Source organism: Ursus arctos, unplaced genomic scaffold (genome assembly GCF_023065955.2).
Source record: "Ursus arctos isolate Adak ecotype North America unplaced genomic scaffold, UrsArc2.0 scaffold_18, whole genome shotgun sequence".
Taxonomy (NCBI): Eukaryota; Metazoa; Chordata; class Mammalia; order Carnivora; family Ursidae; genus Ursus; species Ursus arctos.
Window position 1 is genome coordinate 19,463,846 of NW_026622852.1, and position 22,862 is coordinate 19,486,707.

Below are 22,862 nucleotides of genomic sequence, written 5' to 3' on the forward strand. Positions count from 1 at the left end.
TAATGTATATAAAGCCCCTGGCATGTTATATGTGCTCCATATATGATAAAAAATTAATCATGTTCAATTTAATTACTGGGAAAGACAAAATATTTCTCAAGTAACACAGCATTAGTCATTCCCATATATAATTTTTCTAAACAAAGACTCACTTGATTTTCTTAAAACCCTGCAAGGCAAATGGCTGTATTTGTCAAATAGTCCAATGCTAAATAGAGATGTCAGGCCTTAGATGTATCACCAGATGCTAACTTTTCCCCAATAGTTTATTTGTAGGACAGAGGTTTGGGAGAAATTAATATATTGCCTTGTCGTGAAATTTTCTATTGAAATCAGGAGTTCTTTTACTCACATAAATATAACTAATCCATGAATGAAAATTACCAAAAAGAAAAAAAAACTGCATTCAGCAGCAGGAATTCTCTCATTCATTGCTGGTGGGAATACAAAACGGTATAGCCACTTTAAGGGTCAGTTTGGTAATTTCTTACAAAGCTAAACATAGTTTTACCACACAAGCCAGCAATCACAATTCTCTATATTTACCCAGAAGAGTTGACAACTTATGTCCACACAAAGACCTACACATGAATGTTTATAGCAACTTTATTCATTATTGCCAAAAATTGGAAGTAATCAAGATGTCCTTCAGTAGGTGAATGGATAAATTGGTATATCCACACAACGAAATGTTATTCAGTGATAAAAAGAAATGAGCCATCAAGCCACGAAAATACATGGAAGAATCTTCAATGCATATTACTGAGCGAAAGAAGCCAGGGTGAAAGTCTATGTACTTTATGTTTCCAACCATATAACATTCTGGAAAAGGCGAAACTATGGTGATGGTGGAAAGATCAGCGGTTGCCAGAGGCTCGGGACAAAGGGGCGGATAGGCGGAACACGGGATTTTTAGGACAGGGAAACTGCTCTATGACCGTGGTGGTGGACACATGTCAAAATGCACAGAACTGTGCAACGCAAGGAGTGGACCCTAGGGTAAACTATGGACTCGACTTCATATTAACGTACCGCTATTGGCTCCTCCATCGTAAAACCTGCACCAAACCGAGGCAAGATGAGAATGATAGGAGAAACTGAGTTGGGGGAGTATAGGAGAACTCTCTGTACTTTCTGCTTATTTTTTCTGTAAGCCTAAAACTGCTCTGAAAATGGAGTCTATCAATTAAAAACACCGCATTCTAGATATGACTCACTTGCCTGCGCCTCTGTTTGGTTTATCTGTTTTAGGAATAGAAGTCACAAAACCGGAAAATGAAAACATCTCTCTGCATATATGGCAACTGGAGAATAATGCTTAGGGACAATCGCTTTTTAAAACAGCAAATGTCCTCTCTGATATGATGCTAGCCACCGCGCGACCCTAAAGTACATTCCACATTACTAGAGAAAACAGTACCGCCATGCAGTGAAGTCACACACTGAAATGTGTGCCGGCACTAATGCATCCATTTAATTGAAGTATTTTGTTCTTACTTGGAATTGGGCGAAATAATTGATCTTTTTCTTCAATCTCCTCTGCTGTTGGTGTTGCATTTAAAGCTGTTAAGACAATAAATTGGTGTTATGGTAAACAAAATTCACTTACGAAAATTACTGTGCGTGTGTGTTTAATATAGAGAGTTTATTCTCATTATTCATGACAGTTATGCTCCGTCAAGTCACGGGAACACTGACTTAGTGAATATTGAATTGTTGCTCTTGGGGCAAATGCAAGCTTAGGTTCCTGAGGACCTCTGGTCACAACGTTGTCATCAACCAATCAATACATAACTTGTTTTATGTGTGTTTCTGTTTAAAGATACTTTATTTACTATACATTGCTGATTCATTGACACTGAATTCATGATTAATGTGATTAATGGCATTATAACTCAAGCCTAAACAAAGTGTATCTGACACATATTTTCTCCATAAGGTATATCACCGCCTTCTCGTGCTCAGGAACACTAACCAGCATCTTAATACTACACTTGGGGGCCATTTTAATTAGGAAATTCACCGACTGAAAGCACAAAAATGCAAAACACATAGCACTAAATAGACAACAAGAAGGACACTTAATTACAGTGTAAGAGCTGCAAAAGGAAGGCAGAATGTTGCCTTGTTCTGTCTGCGCTGGGAACGTGAGTGTCGGGCAATTAAAATTTGTTGCTGCTCTGTGCATGTCTGTAAACGACCATGAAAATGATTCGGGGGTTACAAATATATTTTAGATGTAGGTAAATTCGCAAATACAAAATCTGCAAATAATGAGAATCAACTGAATATGGTATGCAGTTCATGTTTACAATGCATATGCATGTACATGTGTGCTACACGAATGACATTTATACATGTGTGCATCTGCAGATACATTCATACATGCATGTATAAGACATGCACATTGCACTTACATATGTCTGCTTATATGTTTATGATATATGCATTACTTTTATACATGCATATATTTTGATACACACTTTGCATTTATTCGCATATCTCCATGTGCTTACATGCATCCTGCTCCAAACACAAAGAAGAACTACACTGAGCAAGAGCCTTATTTAAAATTTTTAATCATAAATAAACTGAATGACAAGATTGCAACATTTACAGGAGAATAAACTTTTGGGGGAGAGAATCAGAAAGTGTGTGACACAATCAATTTTGTGGGTTTGTTTTGCATTTGTTATTACATGTGATAATGGCAGCAAAATGTTGACTTATTAATTCTTAATATTAGAACTATTTGCACGGATGTTGGCTTTCTCACATAAGACTTTAGAAAACCAAAACATTTTCCCAGCTACCTAACTACTATGAGTTTACCTTTAGCTAACATTGTCCAAAATGCAGGCTCATTTGGACCCTTGCTTGGTCCTGTTTAAAAAACAAAATAGAACAGGATAACTAAGTAAGGTAAGTTCACTTTAGTAAATTTGTGATAGAGCATTTATTCACTTGTTAGTTTAGTCATGTAACAGTTATACCTTGAGATTCCACCATGTGCCAGACGCTGTGGTTGGCATTGAAAGTCAGGAATGAAGACACAGGCCTTACGCTGACGGAACACACTCTCAGTTTGGGAGGCAGACAAGAATCACTGTTAATTATGATGCAGGATAATGGGGGTGGGGGTTCCAATAGAAATGCACAAGTGGTTTGCACAGAGAGCCCTAACTCCAGTTGCAAAGGCCAGAAACCCTTCGAAAGGGAGATGATGCCCCAGTATGGGCTTAGAGGACTAGAAATTGTTTTCCAGGCAAACAAGCAAGAGTGAGATCATTCCACTGAGTCATGAGCAGATTTTGTGAGTTCTGAGAGCCTCGGGTAGACTAGAGTGAAGAATATGGGTGGGGAATGTGACCAGAAATGAAACTTGAACATTTCTCAATGGTCAGATTATTTCAGGTTTAAATGCCTGGTTAAGAAATTAGAGCATGAAAAATAAATAAATAATTTTTTTTAAAGGTTGTTAGAACATGACCCATGCCCAGTAGTAAATTACTAAAGATATTTACGAAAGGAACACCACCAGGATGATGAGATTTCTATTTTTAAATAAACCAAAAAAAGTGACTAAGATTTTTGTTTGTTTTAGTAGTGTTAAAGATGTTAAAGTGAATTAGTTTAATTCACAGTAATCGTATGAGAAACATACTTGGATGCTTCATGTAACGACAGGTCCATTGTCTTCAATTAGACCACTCATTCAAGACCTTAGAGGAGAGCCATCCTGGGTTGTTATGGTTATCCAAATATTTTATAAGGAACACTATTCTTGACAGGAAAATAAAATGATGATTTTGATTTTGAAACCTGTTACTACCAACCCCCCCCCAATAATTTTAGGAAACACTAATAGTTGACTCTAATTAGAGATAAATTTATTCCTCAAGCAGATAGAAATTTTTACATTATTATTTAAAAATATTAAAATGTATTAAAATATACTTATATATCTAATATAAATATAAATGTAATACATTTTATTAAAATAAGTTTTATTTTAAAAAGAGCTCACTCCTATCCCTTGTCAGGTAAATCTAAAAATTGACTCTGATTTTCACTGTTTAAAAGGTTTTAGAGTGACTTCAAATTGTAGCTGTATAAATTCTTTAAGCATGCATGTTTCACTTTATGAAACACCCAGAGTACAGAAACATAAATTAAATCATATAATGATATGCTCCAAGTATGACTACAGCTTAGAAACTTTAATACTTCGATTTTTTTTCCCATAGTGTTCTGTAGGACTTTCTTCACTGGTGCCTTTTCCAGTAGGTGATATAGTTGTTTCATTGACAAGTTTATCTGCAAAAAGGGATAACAGATTATCAGCATATACACATATTGACAGCATCTGTGACTAGGCATTTTTTTTTAAGCTAAAAAACGGAACAAAGAAAGAGAAAAAAAAGAGAAAGATGTTGACTTTTTCCTGAGACGTATTAAAGGAAGGGAAAGAAGAAGGCATTGAAGAATAAAGTTTTTGAGATAATGGGTTGCCTGAGAGGGGATTGATGCACCTATAATTTGAGAAAAAGCTGGGGCGGAGGGGCTGTGGGGGGTGGTTGTGGTGGTGGTTATACGCTTCCTTTAGAGGTAAAAGAGATGTATTGGATGAGAACATTGGCTTCAGATGTTTCCCTGAACAGGACTTGAAGTGATCTTCTCAGCCCCGGACGGCTTGGTTGCCAGTCAGTGTTAGGACACAGAAGAGGAAGGCGCACCAGTATCCTTGTAAATCAGAAACATTTGCATGTTAACGACTCAAAACAGAGTTTTGGGTACAACAATTTGGGGCTACAAATCAAGGGTCTTCAGGCCTATTTTAGTATATATCTCAGTCTATAATGTGTCCCTCTTCTGGAGGAATGTCAGTAAGAGTGTATTTGGGAACAATTGTGACTGAGGGACATTTTCCGTAGCCTGCTCATGGTGGCCATTTCAGTTAATTTTGTTTAATACGGGAGTCAATGAAGTTCCCATGAAGTACAGGCAATCTCATTATAGAAGAGTTCTCCAGAGAGGCAGAATGAATTCAGACTGAACCCACCAAAAGCACCATGACAGGTGCCTTGTTGGCAAGAAAGCTATGGAAAAGAGAGTCTGTTACCAGAGTTGACATGATTCGGGCAGGACTCCAACAAAAACTGGTAAGTAATCCTTCCACTCTGCTACGCATCCCTCATACTTGGAGAAAGGTGGTGTGTGGACTTTCCCCTTGCCCTCACAGTTCTAGGGGCTAAAAGAATTGTTAGTCAAAATTATTCTGGAGAATTCCATCTCCTTGAGGGGCTTGCTCCTCTAGAATGTCCCTACCATGTTAGTATATCTCCTGTCAGAGCCCCCATTTAAAATGGGAAAAATTTCTTATCCAATCCAACTTTCTTTGACAATATTTTGAGGACCTGAATTGTGGGAATAGAAATTAGGGTTTTAGAATTTCTTCCATGTGTCCTATGGTCCTCAACAATCCATCTCCTGAAGAAATTTGAGCTACCTGGTCTGTTGAAGACCTGGCTCTCTGTTTCTTGTCCCAAACAACTCAAGATGGTGTTTGCTGTGTACAAGCAAAATTCCCATGAGTGATTTGTTTAATTAACATATGCCCTTAAAATGTCCCTCACTTATGTCCCAAGGTTTAGAATTACTCAAAATATTCCATTATTGTCAAATAACTTTATTAATAATTAGGTATTACCGAGTCTTGGCTTTTCCCAATATTGAAGCTACTAGGGCCAGAAACATTCTCTCCTTCTTATTTAATTTTATCCTCTTTTCTTGCCTTCTGTTTTATGCCTGTGTGTTTCATAGATATGAGCTATTGATACTTCATGGTGAAAGATATGTATATGTCCTTTGGAGACTTTTAATGGCCTCCAAAGTCACATGCTGGCAACAGTTTTATCTAGCAAATTAATTACACTTGGTGGAAAGATGCAAAAAGGAAATAAGAACATTTGAAGTTGAAGGTATAAGCAGAAAGGAATAAAAACGTGGGTTTAAGAAAGACATACAATTTTCTAGAACCCTAAATCTAGTCATTATTTTTCTTTCCATGAAAACCAAAAATATGAGGCTAAGGTATGTAAGAACCTCCTTGACTCCTGACTTTATTAGTGCAAGAGGCATGGAGTCTCCTTATTTAGGAACTAAGATTCCCTGACTCTAGCTCCACTAAGACATTTTTCCTACTTGACACTCTCTAGTGCTGTTTGGAAATCTTGCTTTAAGGGCTTTTCATATTTGCAACGGTGACTTTCAGTATTTTTAGTACTTACAGTTTCTTAGGGCAAATTGCAAATCTGTTGTTGCTCTCACGGATATTTCAGACTGGCTGCCATTTGGATTTTGCGTTGTGAACACATCTAAAAATACAAGGTCGAATGTTTTCAGCAACTAAGTTACTTCTTGTTCCCTTAAGGTTTTCCTCATCTGATTTTTTTTTTTTTCTTAAAACATAGGCACTGACTAGTTCCAAGAAAAGAATAATAAAGTATTTGAGGTATTCTTCAGCTACAAATTAAGGAAATGGTTTAAAAATAAACAAGGTTTAAAAATAAAATTCATGGAGCTCCTGGGTGACTCAGTGGGTTAAGCGCCTGCATTCGACTCAGAGGAGGATCCCAGGGTCCTGGGATCGAGCCCCACATTGGGCTCCCTGCTAAGCAGGGAGAGGGAGAAGGAAACTGCCTCTGCCGCTCCCCCTGCTTGCACTTTCTCTGTCAAATAAATAAATAAAATCTTTAAAAAATAATAAATAAATAAAATAAAAATAAAATTCATGGGGAAAAGGCCAAATTAGTATCCTTATGCTAAATAACATTCTGAGAAGAAATTATTGAGGGTTGATTATAACTCAAAACTAATGGATATATCCACCCAACCAGAGTCAAAGTAAATTGGGTCAAGACGGCAGACTGACATATTTACATATGAATACATACGCGTCTCCTTTTTTCAAAATCTCATGAAATGACAGAAAATTTTATACATACATGAATGCATCTGTGTTTGATACATACATACATATTCAATCATCCTACCATGTAGTCACGTTCGTGCACACACAAACAGTGCCATTACTGTATCATGATTTTTGAGGAATTTCTGAGCTAGATCTATGGGGAAATATAACAAAAGGACACCAAAGCCCAACATGCATGTTATGAGTTATGAAACTATAAAAATTAAAACACTTCAGTACTTTTACAGAGAAAAACAGATGAAAGAAACAATAAAAAGGTAGCAAATGGCCCAATTTCAAATGAGAATTTAGATTATATTAAATAGGTTTCACATGAGTAGGGAATTGGTGTTAGATATTTGGCAAACCTCCTTGAAAAATATAAAGTTTGGTGCCTAATTTATGCCTTATACAAAGATTTATGAGCAAAAATATGAAATTATTTGAAAAAATGGGAAAATAATTTAATTTCTTCAGTTGAATAAGACCAAAATATAAAATGCAGAAATTATTTAAAAATTAATAAACAATTGATTTTTAAAAATTACAATTTTTCTCTGTGATTAAGATACCTAAACAGGTTTAAAAATAAGCAACAGCCTGGGAAAAAAATACTTGTTAACTTTTACTATAGGAAAAAGATTATTATAGTAAACATAGAAAGATCTCCTACAAATAAATGAAAATACAACCTGATAGAAAAACAGGCCATGGATATGAATAGACAAATCACAGAAGTAGAAATAAAATACCCAATAAATATAGAGAAAAATACTCAACTTCACAAGTAATCAGAATGCAAATGAAAACAGTAATGGAAATTTCTCACTTATATTCACAAAATATGATTAACAATTTTCACTGTAGGTGAGATTGTGGGGCATTATTGGAGGATATAAATCGTAGATACTTTTTGGAGGGCAATTTGCTGGTATCAATATTTTTAAAGATTTACCCTTTATCCAGCAATGCCCAGTACTTGGTATCTATCCAAAGAGAGATACACCCAACTGTATATGAGAAGAATGTAAAAGGGAAAGACTGCACATAACCTAATTCTTTAAAAGATAGTGGATAAATTATGGGACGTCATTTTACAGAATACTAGGTATCCACTAAAAACAATGAGGCAGATGTGGAAAGATCTCCAGAGTTGTTAAGTAAGAAAAGTAAGTCATAACACAATTTCTTAGGAAGATCCCATTTATGTTTTGTATATATATTGTGTGTAAGAAAGATTCTTTCTTTAATCGAAGTCATCATCAGGCTCTTAGTTTATTTACCCTCTGGATATTTTTTAAAAAAGGTACATCCTGAAATGGAAATGATTGCACCATTTGCACATCACAGGGAAAAGACTTGGTGGTGGATAGATTAGATAACACTCCTGACTCTGGCTTTGGTAGTATGAAATCTGGCAATTGACCTCTCTGAGAACTAGGTGTGTTTTTCACCTACAAAGGAAGGACATTGATTCACCAAGGAGAAAATAGAAATAACAATTTATGCATTATTATTATCAAAGTACTTGAGTGTATATATATGAACGTGAATATATATGTATATATCTCAATTGCATTCCTATTTTTCCTTTGATTAATGTTAATAGGGATCCCAAGATAACTAGATTTAATCTTAATTTGTTTTTATTTTGACAAGAGTTTCTTACGAGTGGTGGACCTTATAAGGACACAGAAAGAAAGCCCAAATGTGTAATCATGAATAAACTGAAGTTTGATGACCTTTCAAACATCTTAAAGTCATCTTGCTATGAAGTGAATTTTGTGCCCCCCACCCCGAAAAGAGACATGTTTAAGTCCTAACCCTCAGCATCTCAGAATGCAACCTAATTTCAAAAGAGGGTCATTGAAGATATAATTAGTCAAAATGGAGTCACACTGGAGTATGGTGGGCTCCTAATCTGATATGAATGGTGTCCTTATAAGAAGGAGGAAATGGACACAGGCACATCAAGAATGCCATGTAAAGATGGAGGCAGAGACTAGAATTGTGCTACAAGCCAAGGAATGCCTGGGGCTACCAGAAGATGGAAGAAGGAAGGAATGATCCTCCCCGAGAGGTTTTGTAAAGACCGTGGCATGATCAAAACTTTGATTTTGGATTTCTGATATCCAGAATGGTGAGAGAATAAATTTCTGTTGCTTCGAGCCACCAAGTTTGTGGTACTTTTTTCCAGCAATACCCACCTCCAAATAAATCTTGGTTAACTCACCACAGAATTAGATCAATTGCAAATCACCATAATGCCATGATGAACTCTGTTATTTATAGGAAATTACCAAAAAAACCTTGTTAAACTTCATAGCATCTCATGAAAAAAGCTGTAGAAAATAAGAATTTCATTTAACACACTGAAACATTAACAAGGTAAATAAAAATTTAAGAAGTGGGAAATAAAATTACAGAGTTTTTAAAATGTTAAATCAAAGCACCACAACCAGCTTTTGTATATGTGTTGCTATTAACTTTAAAGACTTACATTGTTTTATATCTTTATAATAATTGCCACTTTTCTCATTAGCAGGAGTATTCTCGTTAATTTCCGGTTCCTGTTTATATTCTTTCAGAGTGCTAGGTGCCCACATCTCATCTGCAAGATTCATGATAAGAAATACGTTGACTTCTTTTACTACTTTCTTTTTTTTTTCAACTGCATTTTTCTACAAAGGATTTGAGGCAGAGATTTAAAATGTAAATTATGCCGTATTTCCAATAATAAACTTTGTATCATCCTATAGAAAACTGTCACATACCAGTTTTCTAAGATAATGGGTCATCTTTCTTATTTGCTCTTCCCGTAAAACCTTTAAATGCTACTCACCACCACCATGGGAAGTCGTATTGGGGTCCTGTAAGGAAAGAACCCCAGATACAAAAATAAACAATATAAAATTCATAGGGAAAATGATTGATTTATCCAGTAACCTCCTGCTTCTCCTCAGAGTTTTCTTTCTGTTGCCCAGCAGTTCCTGTAACTAGCTAGGACATTATGATGTCACTGCCTAAGGGAGATCAGAATGCTGGGGATGAATTTCCAAAAGCTTTGTGACTCAGTCTGACATCTAGTTTATCTTTGATGTTAAAAATGGTCCAAAAACTAACCATTATAAGATTTTCTTTGAAAATCAGGAAATACATTTTCATGAAATAATGTGAATTATTAGTCATCAGATTTTAAAGAACCATTAATATCGTTGATAGCAAAATGAGAACAGAAGTTTTTGGTTTTCCTTTCCTGATTAAAACCCTTCAGAGTGTAGGAATAGAGGGTACATTTCTCAATCTCATAAAAGCCATCTATGAAAAGCCTACTGCAAATATTATTCTCAATGGGGAAAAGCTGGAAGCCTTTCCCTTAAGATCAGGAACTCGACAAGGATGTCCACTCTCGCCACTATTATTCAACATAGTACTAGAAGTCCTTGCAACAGCAATCAGACGACAAAAAGGGATCAAAGGTATTCAAATCGGCAAAGAAGAAGTCAAAATGTCTCCATATAGAGACATTTCCATATAGAGTATCATGTGATACTCTATATGGAAAACCCAAAAGAAGCCACTCCCAAACTATTAGAAGTTATAGAGCAATTCAGTAAAGTGGCGGGATACAAAATCAATGCTCAGAAATCAGTTGCATTTCTATACACGAATAACGAGACCGAAGAAAGAGAAATTAGGGAATCCATCCCATTTACAATAGCACCAAAAACCATACGTTACCTTGGAATTAACTTAACCAGAGATGTAAAGGACCTATATTCTAGAAACTATAAATCACTCTTGAAAGACATTGAGGAAGACACAAAAAGATGGAAAGATATTCCATGCTCATGGATCGGAAGAATTAACATAGTTAAAATATCCATGCTACCCAGAGCAATCTACACTTTCAATGCTATCCCGATCAAAATACCGAGGACATTTTTCAAAGAACTGGAACAAATAGTCCTTAAATTTGTATGGAACCAGAAAAGGCCCCGAATCTCCAAGGAACTGTTGAAAAGGAAAAACAAAGCTGGGGGCATCACAATGCCGGATTTCGAGCTGTACTACAAAGCTGTGATCACAAAGACAGCATGGTATTGGCACAAAAACAGACACATAGACCAATGGAACAGAATAGAGAACCCAGAAATGGACCCTCGGCTCTTTGGGCAATTAATCTTTGATAAAGCAGGAAAAAACATCCAGTGGGAAAAAGACAGTCTCTTCAATAAATGGTGCTGGGAAAATTGGACAGCTATATGCAAAAGAATGAAACTTGACCACTATCTCACACCATACACAAAAATAAACTCCAAATGGATGAAAGACCTCGATGTGAGACAGGAATCCATCAAAATTCTAGAGGAGAACATAGGCAGCAACCTCTACGACATCGGCCAAAGCAACCTTTTTCATGACACATCCCCAAAGGCAAGAGAAACAAAAGATAAAATGAATTTATGGGACTTCATCAAGATTAAAAGTTTCTGCACAGCCAAGGAAACAGTCAGAAAAACTAAGAGGCAGCCCACGGAATGGGAGAATATATTTGCAAATGACACTACAGATAAAGGACTGGTATCCAAGATCTACAAAGAACTTCTCAAACTCAATACACGAGAAACAAATAAACAAATCAAAAAATGGGCAGAAGATATGAACAGACACTTTTCCAATGAAGACATACAAATGGCTAACAGACACATGAAAAAATGTTCAAAATCATTAGCCATCAGGGAAATTCAAATCAAAACCACACTGAGATACCACCTTACGCCAGTTAGAATGGCAAAAATTGACAAGGCAAGAAACAACAATTGTTGGAGAGGATGTGGAGAAAGGGGATCCCTCCTACATTGTTGGTGGGAATGCACATTGGTACAGCCACTCTGGAAAACAGTGTGGAGGTCCCTTAAAAAGTTAAAAATTGAGCTACCCTATGATCCAGCCATTGCACTACTGGGTGTTTACCCCAAAGATACAGACATGGTAAAGAGAAGGGCCATATGCACCCCAATGTTCATAGCAGCAATGTCCACAATAGCTAAATCGTGGAAGGAGCCGAGATGCCCTTCAACAGATGACTGGATTAAGAAGTTGTGGTCCATATATACAATGGAATATTACTCAGCTATCAGAAAGAACGAATTCTCAACATTTGCTGCAACATGGACGGCACTGAAGGAGATAATGCTAAGTGAAATAAGTCAAGCAGAGAAAGACCACTATCATATGATTTCTCTCATCTATGGAACATAAGAACTAGGATGATCAGTAGGGGAAGAAAGGGATAAAGAAAGGGGGGTAATCAGAAGGGGGAATGAAACATGAGAGACTATGGACTATGAGAAACAAACTGAAGGCCTCAGAGGGGAGGGGGGTGGGGGAATGGGATAGACCGGTGATGGGTAGTTAAGGAGGGCACGTATTGCATGGTGCACTGGGTGTTATATGCAACTAATGAATCATCGAGTCTTACATCGGAAACCAGGGATGTACTGTATGGTGACTAACATAATATAATAAAAAATCATTTAAAAAAAAAAAGAAGAAGAAGTTTTTGGTTTTCAAAGCATTACCATATTGTATGTTCCTTTGAATAGCTGCAAGAAAGCACCTGTTAAAAACTAATCAGATACCTAGATTCAATCCAAATGCCCTGCAAGGTCTGGTTCATGGGCTATCTTCACTATAGAATTCCTTACGAAAAGTGTTTTGAAACTCGTCTTCTCCCTGCTGATGAGCGAGGCTGATTGTCATGTGTCTGTTATTTGTAGGTCTTCTTTGGAAAAATGTCCATTCATGTCTTCTGCCCATTTCTTAACCGGATTATTTGTTTTTTGGGTTCTGAGTTTGATAAGTTCTTTTTTTTTTTTAAGATTTTATTTATTCATTTGACACAGAGAGAGAGAGACAGCCGGCGAGAGAGGGAACACAAGCAGGGGGAGTGGGAGAGGAAGAAGCAGAGCAGGGAGCCTGATGCGGGGCTCGATCCCAGGACCCTGGAATCACGCCCTGGGCTGAGGGCAGATGCTTAATGACCGAGCCACCCAGGTACCCCTGAGTTTGATAAGTTCTTTATAGATTTTGGATACTAACCCTGTATCGGATATGTAATTTGCAAATTTCTTCTTCTATTCCATAGGTTACCTTTAGTTTTGTTGTTTCCTTCGCTGTGCAGAAGCTTCTTATTTTGATGAATTCCCAATAGTTAATGTTTGCTTTTGTTTTCCTTGCCTCAGGAGACGTAGCCAGTAAAAGGCTGCTACGGACAAGGTCAAAGAGGTTACTGCCTGTGTTCTCCTCTAGAGTTTTGATGGTTTCCTGTCTCACATTTAGGTCTTTATTTTGAATCTATTTTTGTGTATGGTATAAGAAAGTGGTTCAGTTTCACTATTTTGCTGTCCAGTTTTCACAACACCCCTTGTTGAAGAGACAATCTTTTTTCCATTAGCCTTTCCCGCTTTATCGAAGATTAATTGACCATATAGTTATGGGCTCATTTCTGGGTTTCCTATTCTGTTCCATTGATCTATGTGTCTGTTTTTGTGCCAGTACCATACTGCCTTGACCACTATAGCTTAGTAATATAGCTTGAAGTCCAAAATTGTGATGCCTCCAGCTTTGCATTTCTTTTTCAACATTACTTTGGCTTTTCCAGGTCTTTTGTGGTTCCATACAAATTTTAGGATTCTTTGTTCTGGCTCTGTGAAAAATGCTGTTGGTATTTTGATAGGGAGTTCATTGAATGTATAGATTGCTTTGGGTAGTATACATATTCTAACAATATTTATTCTTTTAATCCATGAGCATGGAATGTTTTTCCATTTCTTTATGTCATCTTCAATTTCTTTCATCAATGTTTATTAGTTTTCAGAGTACAGATCTTTTACCTCTTTGGTTAGGTTTATTTCTAAGTATCTTAGGGTTTTTGGTGCAGTTGTAAATGGGATTAAGATTCAGATTCATTAAAATATTCAAGTATCTTAATGAATGGCTTCAGATAATCAAACCATGTATACAGTGTGATGACCTCACAGCATCTACCTTGCAGTGGAAAATGCCAGGTTCATGGAGATTACTCTTTGGCAGTGGTCTTGCCCCTGTGCTTTTTTGATCTGTTTGCAGTTTTATGCCTATGTCCCAAGACACTTATTACCAATACAACTATTGAACAACTATATAAAAAGTTACATTATCTGAGACTATATTAGGAAATAAATCTTTACTTTTCTCAGAAAATCTCAAAGAAAATGGATTAACAAAAGGTTGTTTTGCTATGCTTTTCACTACATACAACAAATGTAAATTTTGTACAATAAATATTTCCTAGGTTAAAAAAAAAAGAGTCCCTTTACTATTTCTTGCAGGGTTGGTTTAGTGGTCATGAACTCCTTCAGTTTTTGTTTGTCTGGGAAACTATCTCTCCTTCTATTCTGAATAATAACCTTGCTGGATAGAGTATTCCTGGCTGTATATTTCTCCTATTCAGCATGTTGAATATATCATGCCATCTCTTCTGGCTTGCAGTTTCTGTTGACAGATCTGTAGCCAGCCCTGTTAGTTTTCCCTTGTAAGTTAGGGACTTCTTTTGTCTTGCTGTTTTTAGGATTTTTTTCCTTTGTCACTATATTTTGCAAATTTAAGTACAATATGTCTTGATGTTGGCCTGCTTTTGTCGATTTTGAAGAGGGTTCTCTGTGCCTCCCGGATCTAGATGTCTGTTTCCTTCCCCAGATTGGGGAAATCTTTAGCTATTATTTCCTCAAATAAATGTTGTGTGCCCCCCCCTTCTTCTTCTGAGACTCCTATGATACAAATGTTATTACCTTTGATGGAGTCACAGAGTTCCCTAAGTCTATTCTCGTGTTGCATAACTCTTCCTTCTTTTGTTCACCTTCATTATTTTCTATTGTTTTATCTTCTAGGTCACTAATTTGTTCCCATTTCTTCCATCCTTGTATTCATTGCATCAAGTCTGTTTCAAATCTTTGTTATTGCATTTTTCATTTCCGACTGATTGAAATTTTCGACTGATTGTTTTTTAACTCATTTGTCTCTGTGGTAAGGGCCTGCCTAAATTCTTCCATTCTTTTCCTAAACCCAGAGAGTATCCTTATGATTGTTGCTCTAAATTCTCCATCAGGCATATTACTTATATTGGTTTCAATTAGATCTCTGGCCATGACCTTGTCTTGTTCTTTCATTTAGGATAAATTTCCCCCCGGCACCCTTGGCATTTTTTCTAAGTCTCTGACTTCTGCGTGCTAGAAAAGCCTGCTGTGTTTCCTGCTCCTGACAGTAATGGCTTTACAAAGGAGGGGTCATATAGTGTCCAGGGCCTGGCACTTCCAGGAGTGTCTCAGGGGTGTGCTGCGTGCACTCTGCTGCTGTGTTTTGGCTGCTGTATCTTTCAGGCTGGTCCTCTGCAGAGGGTCCCCTTGCCTGCTGTGGGCCGTGTTTGGACCTTGGTCAGAGTGTGGGGAGTTTTAACTAGCTGTACTCTGGTCTGCTTGTTAAGTGAGACCTGACTCTAGTTTCACTAGAACTGAAGCCTGGCAGAACTCTCTGTTCAGTAAATGAGGTGTGTACAGGGGTTTCTGCCAGTCTCCTGGGGAAGGGGCCTGCTGCACTGGGACTGAGACACGCCTGCCAGAGAAAAGCAGTCCCAGCAGAGCACAGGGAGGTGGGACTTGGTGCAAGGAGCTTAGGCAGCCAGTGTGAGTGCTGTGCTATTTACCTCAGGTGGCTCTGCACCTATGCTGAGGGGTGGCTGGGGGAAATGGTGCCCGCTGGCTTCTCTGTCCCAGGAGATGTGACTCTGCCAATGCCACCTCCCGCAGATGTGCTCCAACAAGAGCGAACGGTCTCCCCCCATGCACTTCAGGTGATCCTCAGATCATGCCCTCTGCCCCAGGGTTGTTTGCCTGCCTTCACCCCAGGATTGGGCAGCACCATCATGGCTCTATCCCAGCCAAGCCCACTGACCCTTCTAACTCCAGTCTTCAAGCCCTGCTGATGGCAAAAACTCAGGAAAATCAGCTCCTCTTGCTTTCCCAGTCACTGGCGTTAGGGACGTATTTTCCTTGTGTGATCCCCCGTGTTCAGCTCTCTCTCGCCTTTCTCTGAGACCAGGGTTCCCTCCCCTCCATGACACCTGCCATCTGTTTCTCCCCCAAACCACATCTCTGCACCTCCACTTTCTGTAATGTGGCCTCCTCTCTCCCTCTAGCTGTGGAGTTTGCTCTATCAGTCCTCAGGTTGATTTCTTGGGTATTCAGAATGATTTGATAGTTATCCAGCTGTGTTCCAGGGACAAGGCAAGCCTAGGGGTCTCCTTCTATGCCATTAAGTAAGCTCCCCTCCTCTAAATTGCTATTTTAAAACTTCCACTTAACCTAAGTCATAAGGAGGTTGCTAATTGATGGCTATCCAATCATCTGGGAAAACAGAGTGGACGCATTAGAATAGAGCGACCAGAACATTGAGGTTGCAAAGAAAAGAGTGGAAGAATAGATTTACAGTGGGGTCTAGGGTTTAACTTTTTTTTTTTTTTTTTTTTGAGAGCGAGAGAGAGAGATAGTGATGGGGGCTGGTGGGGAGAGGAAGAGAGGCTCCATGTTCAGCACAGAGCCCGACTAGGGGCTCAATCTCACCACCCTGCGATCATGACCTGAACTGAAATCAAGAGTCAGACGCTTAACCAACTGAGCCACCCAGGGGCCCCGTGTGCAACATTTCAAAGCTGGAACAGGGCAGTATGGTAATGAGGTCCAAGGACATGGGTTGAGATTGCTAAATTAGATTAGAGGGGAAGAGCATTGGCATTGGGATGTCAAGTAAACTGAGCAACCAAGCTGTTGGATGCACTGTGTGGCCAAGGAAAATCCCTATGAGAGGAATGAGAGCAACGGGGGGAAACTGGTGCCAAAGTCTTCAGTGAATTAGGGCAGGTTTGGAGGATGATACAGGTGATGATGGTGGGTGGGGCTGTACATGTAGGGCTAAATGGTGTAAACCTTGAAGGGCAGATGGTATTTGAGAGCAGGAGTCAAGATCTTGAAGAAGCAAGAATGCCAGCTCTACCTCAAGGGACCGAGAGATGCTGGAATATGTGAGGTAGATCAGAAGGGCTTCTCTTCTAGGAGGCTGCAGTGAAAAGCCAGACCTCAGTTAGGACTCATACTCATACTGGATCCAGATATTGCATTTATAACTTAACATAATAGAAGCATCCTCATGAACTTAACATCTCTATGACATCCAGTTTAGTGACTATTCATAACTGGTTGTGGTCATTTGCCCTATTGCTTGTTATTTGGGTTGCTTCCAATTTTCCTTATTATACACAATGAAGTAATGAACATATCTATGACTCAATTTTTTTCAGCATTTATGAATATTTCATTTAGATAGTTTCCTAAAAGGGGACTTTCTACCTTAAAGCATGTGAGCATTTTCCCAGGTCTTGATGCTCATGGTTCCATGCTCATCTTGGATTTTCTCTGCTCCAGCCCTGTAACCAACCATTTCTCCAAGAATTCCTGGTTCCTTTAAGTAGAGACTAGCATTCACATGTTCAGATCCGGGCATTAGATGTGTTCACTGGCATGCCACTGTCATCAGGCCCTCTCAGTGGACAAACACAGAGAATGTATCGAGTGCCCGAGTGTCTGTGCATGCAATGTGCAATACATAAGCGCACACACACCCCGATGCCATTTCTCAGCTGCAGGGGTGGTCATAGGGGTTCTGTCTTCAGGTCACAGTGGAGGCAGTGGCAGCAGCCACGGCGAGGCGTGTGCTTGTCCCCCCACGCTGTCCTGGGGAGTCTCCCTGCCCTCCAGGGGACGTCCTCTTCCAGGAGCAAGCAGGATCCCATGGAGAGTGACCAGGTATGGAAGGGCTGGGCTGCCCAAGCACATCGAGCGCCTCTAGACCTTTAGGACTCCCCGGGGGAAAACCATCAGCACTGCCACCAAATGAACAAAACAGCACAGAGCCATTTCAAACAACTGCATTCCAGCCCAGTTACATCAGCCAGGGCTCTAGGGAAGGCAAACTGGAAGTACTTTAGGGGAAGCCCGCAGACTGGTGTTTATTCTTAGATCTACTTTCTCTATTCTTTTGGTGTTGAAATGTCCTTTCTTCTATGAAATAAGGGTGATGATAGATGGTAACATTCTCTATGGTTTAATTTTAAACTTTTTAGCCCACAAAATAAAAAAAGATATTTAAGGAGTGAGAGGACTGTTGGCCATCCTTTCTAACCAGTGAGAAGCCTGCCTTGGGCCTTGCCAAAGAGAGAAGTCCATTCTGGTGGGAGTGGGCTGCCTCAGAAGGATTCTTGTTGGGAGGGGCAAGCAAGGGGGCATGATCGGGTCTGGGATTTAGAAGGGGCACTCTGGCTTCAGTTTGTGAAAAGTGAATGGTGAGAGAAGATCCTAGAGACAGGGAAACCCTCCCCTCACTTCTGTAGAGTGACGGGCATGAGCAAGGAGAGCCCGAAGAAATGCAAAGGTCAAAAAGAATGGATATGCAGGAAGAGGGGCCTCTTTGGCTTTGAGGCTCACTTTCTAAGAAGAGTTTGAGCACATCTTTTCCCTAAACTGCTGGAACTTATTTGCTATTTTGTTTTTTTCCCATAATTTCATGACAATAAAGAGTCTGCCCTTCAGGACAATCTTTCTAAGAACAGTAGAGAAAAGGGTACAGTTTTTTTTTTTTTTCCTAAAAATTTTTTTTCTTCTGCTGCAAGCCAGACTAGTCTATTTTGGCAAGCCTCCCATTGCCCATAGCTGCTTTCTTCATTCTGTATTCACGTATCAATTGTATCTGAACTCTAGTAATTAGCCGGTGTCTTCTTTGTGTCCTTAGAGTCTCCCATCCTGCCCTAATGCAAACCACTTCTTTGTAGCTACTTGACATGCCTGGTATAAGAATGAATGGTAAAGATTTGTACAGAAGTGGGAAAAATTATTCTTCTCGAAGGGCTTTTAAACCAAGGGTTGAGAAAAAACAGACAGATGCACCAAGCCAAAGCAAGGGAGCTGAGGCTTTCGTACGCCTGCCCCTGTGAAATCCATCTGATGACAGCATCTGTGAGTAGGTTGCGATGCTGAATGACGACCTACTAAGTATTCAGCCATAGTAGGGATGCAAATGTGTACTGAATCAGATGGAACTTCCTCACATGTTTTCTAGCATATTCCTATTGCCAAATTTGAGGAGAAAATATTTACTTTCCTCTCCTTGGTATATACTAGTCTTCCCTGGAAGACCAAGTCTGGTCAGGAACAAAGCTGTCTTGTGGGACAGTTGGCAGGTGTGAACTCTGCATTAAAGGGGCAAGAGCTCTCCGGTACCCCTGGCTGGTCTTGTTGAGCTGGTGGAGACTGAGCTTCCCCGGTCAGTCCTTCTTCCCCAGATGGATGTGGGGCTCAATTCTGGACTGGAATCATGACCTGAGCTGAAGGCAGACGCTTAACCGACTGAGCCACCCAGGTGCCCCCAGACTCACACTTTCTACACTGCACAGGAAACATTTGTCTCACCTGGTGTCACTTCCTCATCCTGACAGCTTCCCAAGGGTCCTCTGGGCTTTTCAAGGCCTGCTTATTTGTGATCCTCGAGGTGAAAGCAGCTTTGTCACCAGGGTAGCAAGTGAGCAATCTAAAAGGAGGAATACCTTTTTAATAAATAAAACGTGTGCCTCAGAGGGGCCTGTAACATAGTGATGAACAGCAGGGGCTCTGGAGACGGACTGCCTGGGTTCAGATCCCAGCTCCACCACTAGCAGATGCATGACCTTGAATAAGAGACTTACTCCTCAACCTCAGTTTCCTCGTCTCTAAAATGGGAATAGTAATGATGGTATCTACCCTGCAGGACGGTGGTGAGGATTAATTCAGATATTCCAATTCAAACGCTTGGCACGATGCCTCGCAGTGCATGAGAGTGAGGACTGTCCCTGTGTGAGCTCACTGCTGCCCCCCTGCAGGCAGCCGCCCTCCGTCTTAATCTGCAACTGTTGTTACCTAGTTCCCTTGATGATCGGCTGCGAGAATGGGGTGGGGAATATACATCGAGTACCAAGCACTGTGCGTGGCACAAAGTAGATTAAGTCCCAGCCCCTCTCCCCACAAAAGGCCTTCCTAACTCCCATGAAAGATCTCAGCGCATGCATCTCTCTGCTCCAGTTCTTTCCAACACAGTGCCCCGGGAATCTATGAGTAGCAGAAGAGGTTCGTGTAAAAACCATCTCATCTCTTTTCCCTTCTTTGCACTGGGGGAGGGGCTTTACTATTTTCCTCTCACATTTCTCTATCCAAGTAGCACAAAGTCTCTTTGCAGTCACTTAGGAAGGATAATGCAAATTCCAATGAAATGTCATGGGCCCAGGACAGCACGATCTTTTTTCTGAATGCAAACAGACCACACGGCAATCACTGGCTTATGGCTCTTAGGGACTCTGTGGACTTGCAGTTTTTTATTTCTTTTATTTCAAACCCATAGGCTCCCAGGGTTGTGGCAAAGTCACAGTCCAGAGAATGCTCTGCCAGTTGGTAATAACAAAACTATATCTTATGTTATCTGCACAACCTCAGGAATCTCGTGCCAAGGTCAGAAGTGTGAAATGGGTCTCACCTTTTGAATGACTTCTCTTTAACTTCCACGGTCCAACAGTTGGTGAATCTAATGATTTACTATTTAAAAACAAAAGCCAAAAAAACACCTCCCCCACCTGCCCCTCCCTTGACAAATGCTGCCTCCTTCTATATTCTGTAGTTGAATCATTTTGTGGATAATGTCCATGAAGCCGTAGGAATGGGAAGGTACACGTCGTTCATTTCCTCAAAGCATATTTATTTCATTCAGCCTTAAGACATAGGCTGGGATTACGTCCTGACATATTAAAGATCTCCCAGTGGAACCAGGAACTAGAGAACATTTACATCTGCATAATCCTGGTGACCTGGGAGGAGTCAGGTGGAATGGAATGGATGCTGCTTTTCTTTTTTTTTTTTTTTTTTAAGATTTTATTTACTTATTTGACAGAGAGAGAGGCAGCAAGAGAGGGAACACAAGCAGGGGGAGTGGGAGAGGGAGAAGCAGGCTTCCCACTGAGCAGGGAGCCCGATGTGGGGCTCCATCCCAGGACCCTGGGATCACGACCTGAGCCGAAGGCAGACGCTTAAGGACTGAGCCACCCAGGTGCCCCTGGATGCTGCTTTTCAAATGTGATGTGATTCCTATTCATTTCTAAATTAGTCCATGGAATATATGCATTAATAAAGCTCACAGCCACGTAGTGCTCTCTAGCCTCTTGGCTACATCTTTCTAATTGTTCATATAACCACGTATTTTACATTAGAGCTGAAGAATTAATGCCAGTTAATTTCTTTAGTGGAGAAAGAAAATCAGCAAAAATTAACCGGGATAGTTCTACAAACTTCTTTTTTATTTTTTAAATATATTTTTTATTTTTTATTTAATTTTAAAATTCTTTAATTAAAAAAATTTTTTTTCAGTTCTGCAAACTTCTTATGGTCAAAGCTAAGATCTTCTTTCGGTGTTTATTAATTCTTAAAAGTCTGCTTGTTTTCCCCTAAGGATGAGTGAAATCATGCTTTCCCCACCCCATTTCACAGCAGGGAGCAAGACCTAGGAATTTCTTAGGTACCGTTTTAATTGATCATAGAAGCACCTTGCTCCCACTGTGAGTGATTTCTCCTGGACTCATAGATGGTCTTCCTTTCTCCTGCCCACTCACAGACCCCATCCTGGCCTCTGGTCTTACCCTCACACCGCTCAACACTTTGTGGACTAGCCATCCTGACCTTCTTGGTGTCCCCCCATTAGATCCGTTGTCCCGCCTCATGTCGGACTCAGGGTCCACTCTGATTGTGAATGCTGCACATCTTGGGAATAGAAATACTTTATGATCTCAGTTGGACTGCTCACAGAAGCACTGATGCCATCACACTGACAAATGACCAAAAGGAAATTGAAAGCTGAATTGCTCCACCACACGGAGCCTGTGTCCATAAGGAAGAAGACAATCTGAAGAAGAGCTCAATGTCTAGAGGGTGGCTAAGAGTGAGGGCTCTGGAGCACACCTGAGGGCCGTTAAATCCTAGCTCCATCACCTTGCTTGTAACTTTGGGCAAATTACTTGGATAACCTTGACTGTAGAGATAAACATGGATAGTCAACCCCACGGGGTTGTCATGGGCATTAAATGAGATTATCCGTGTAAAATGCTTAGAGTTTACTTAGTCTATAGTATACACTTAATAAATGTATACTTTCTCGTGTATCATCAAATTAATATTATTATATATTGCTTTTAATTTATTTCTCTTTGATAGCAACCCTTAATTAGACACCTTTCTGTCATGTAAATCCATCCATTCATTCATTCATTGGTTCATTCATTTATCAAAGGTTTATTGAGTGTCTACTATATGCCAGGCACTCTCTTCTAGGTGACAGGGATAGAGATCCCTGATATGAAATTTATATTCTATGGGATGGGGGGTGGACAAGAAACAATAATAAACCTAATAAATACATATTATATAATATAAATTATATAATGTATATATATTTATATACAGTGTATATATATTTATATATATAGTGTATATATATTTATATATATAGTGCATATATATGTATAATTTATATAAATGCTTTAGAAGAAGGAAAATTTGAGCAGAGAAAGGGAGCTCATGAGTCCTGGGGAGCCTGGGGGGCAGGTGCAATCAGCAGGGGCCTCAATGAGAAAATGGTGCTCCAGCTAGAACTTGAAGGGGAAGAAGAAATTGGCCATGAGTCTAAGTGGGGGAAGAGCATCCAGGCAGGGGAACACCCAGGA

At 39.6% G+C, this 22,862-nt stretch overlaps 2 protein-coding genes across 5 annotated transcripts in view; both read right to left on the reverse strand.

The window, feature by feature from the left end:
- EQTN (equatorin) overlaps window positions 1-4,003 on the reverse strand; it is a 50,125-nt gene extending 46,122 nt beyond the window's left edge. The window contains exons 1-3 of the mRNA XM_044386959.3: window positions 2,994-4,003; window positions 2,833-2,883; window positions 1,498-1,563 (exon numbers count right to left, since the gene is read on the reverse strand). Coding sequence (XP_044242894.3) covers window positions 1,498-1,563; window positions 2,833-2,883; window positions 2,994-3,009 — 133 coding nt within the window. The 5' untranslated portion in view covers window positions 3,010-4,003. The remainder of the gene's footprint in view (window positions 1-1,497; window positions 1,564-2,832; window positions 2,884-2,993) is intronic.
- Window positions 4,004-4,226: 223 nt separating this feature from the next.
- MOB3B (MOB kinase activator 3B) overlaps window positions 4,227-22,862 on the reverse strand; it is a 210,965-nt gene continuing 192,329 nt past the window's right edge. For 2 of the 4 annotated variants that reach the window (XM_044386884.3, XM_044386885.3), the window contains exons 4-5: window positions 6,291-6,377; window positions 4,227-4,317 (exon numbers count right to left, since the gene is read on the reverse strand). In XM_044386884.3, coding sequence (XP_044242819.1) covers window positions 6,327-6,377 — 51 coding nt within the window. In that variant the 3' untranslated portion in view covers window positions 4,227-4,317; window positions 6,291-6,326. Of the gene's footprint in view, window positions 4,318-6,290; window positions 6,378-9,476; window positions 9,588-13,826; window positions 19,655-22,862 lie in introns of those variants that run through there. The other 2 variants (XR_008959893.1, XM_057313504.1) reach the window with 2 other exon arrangements.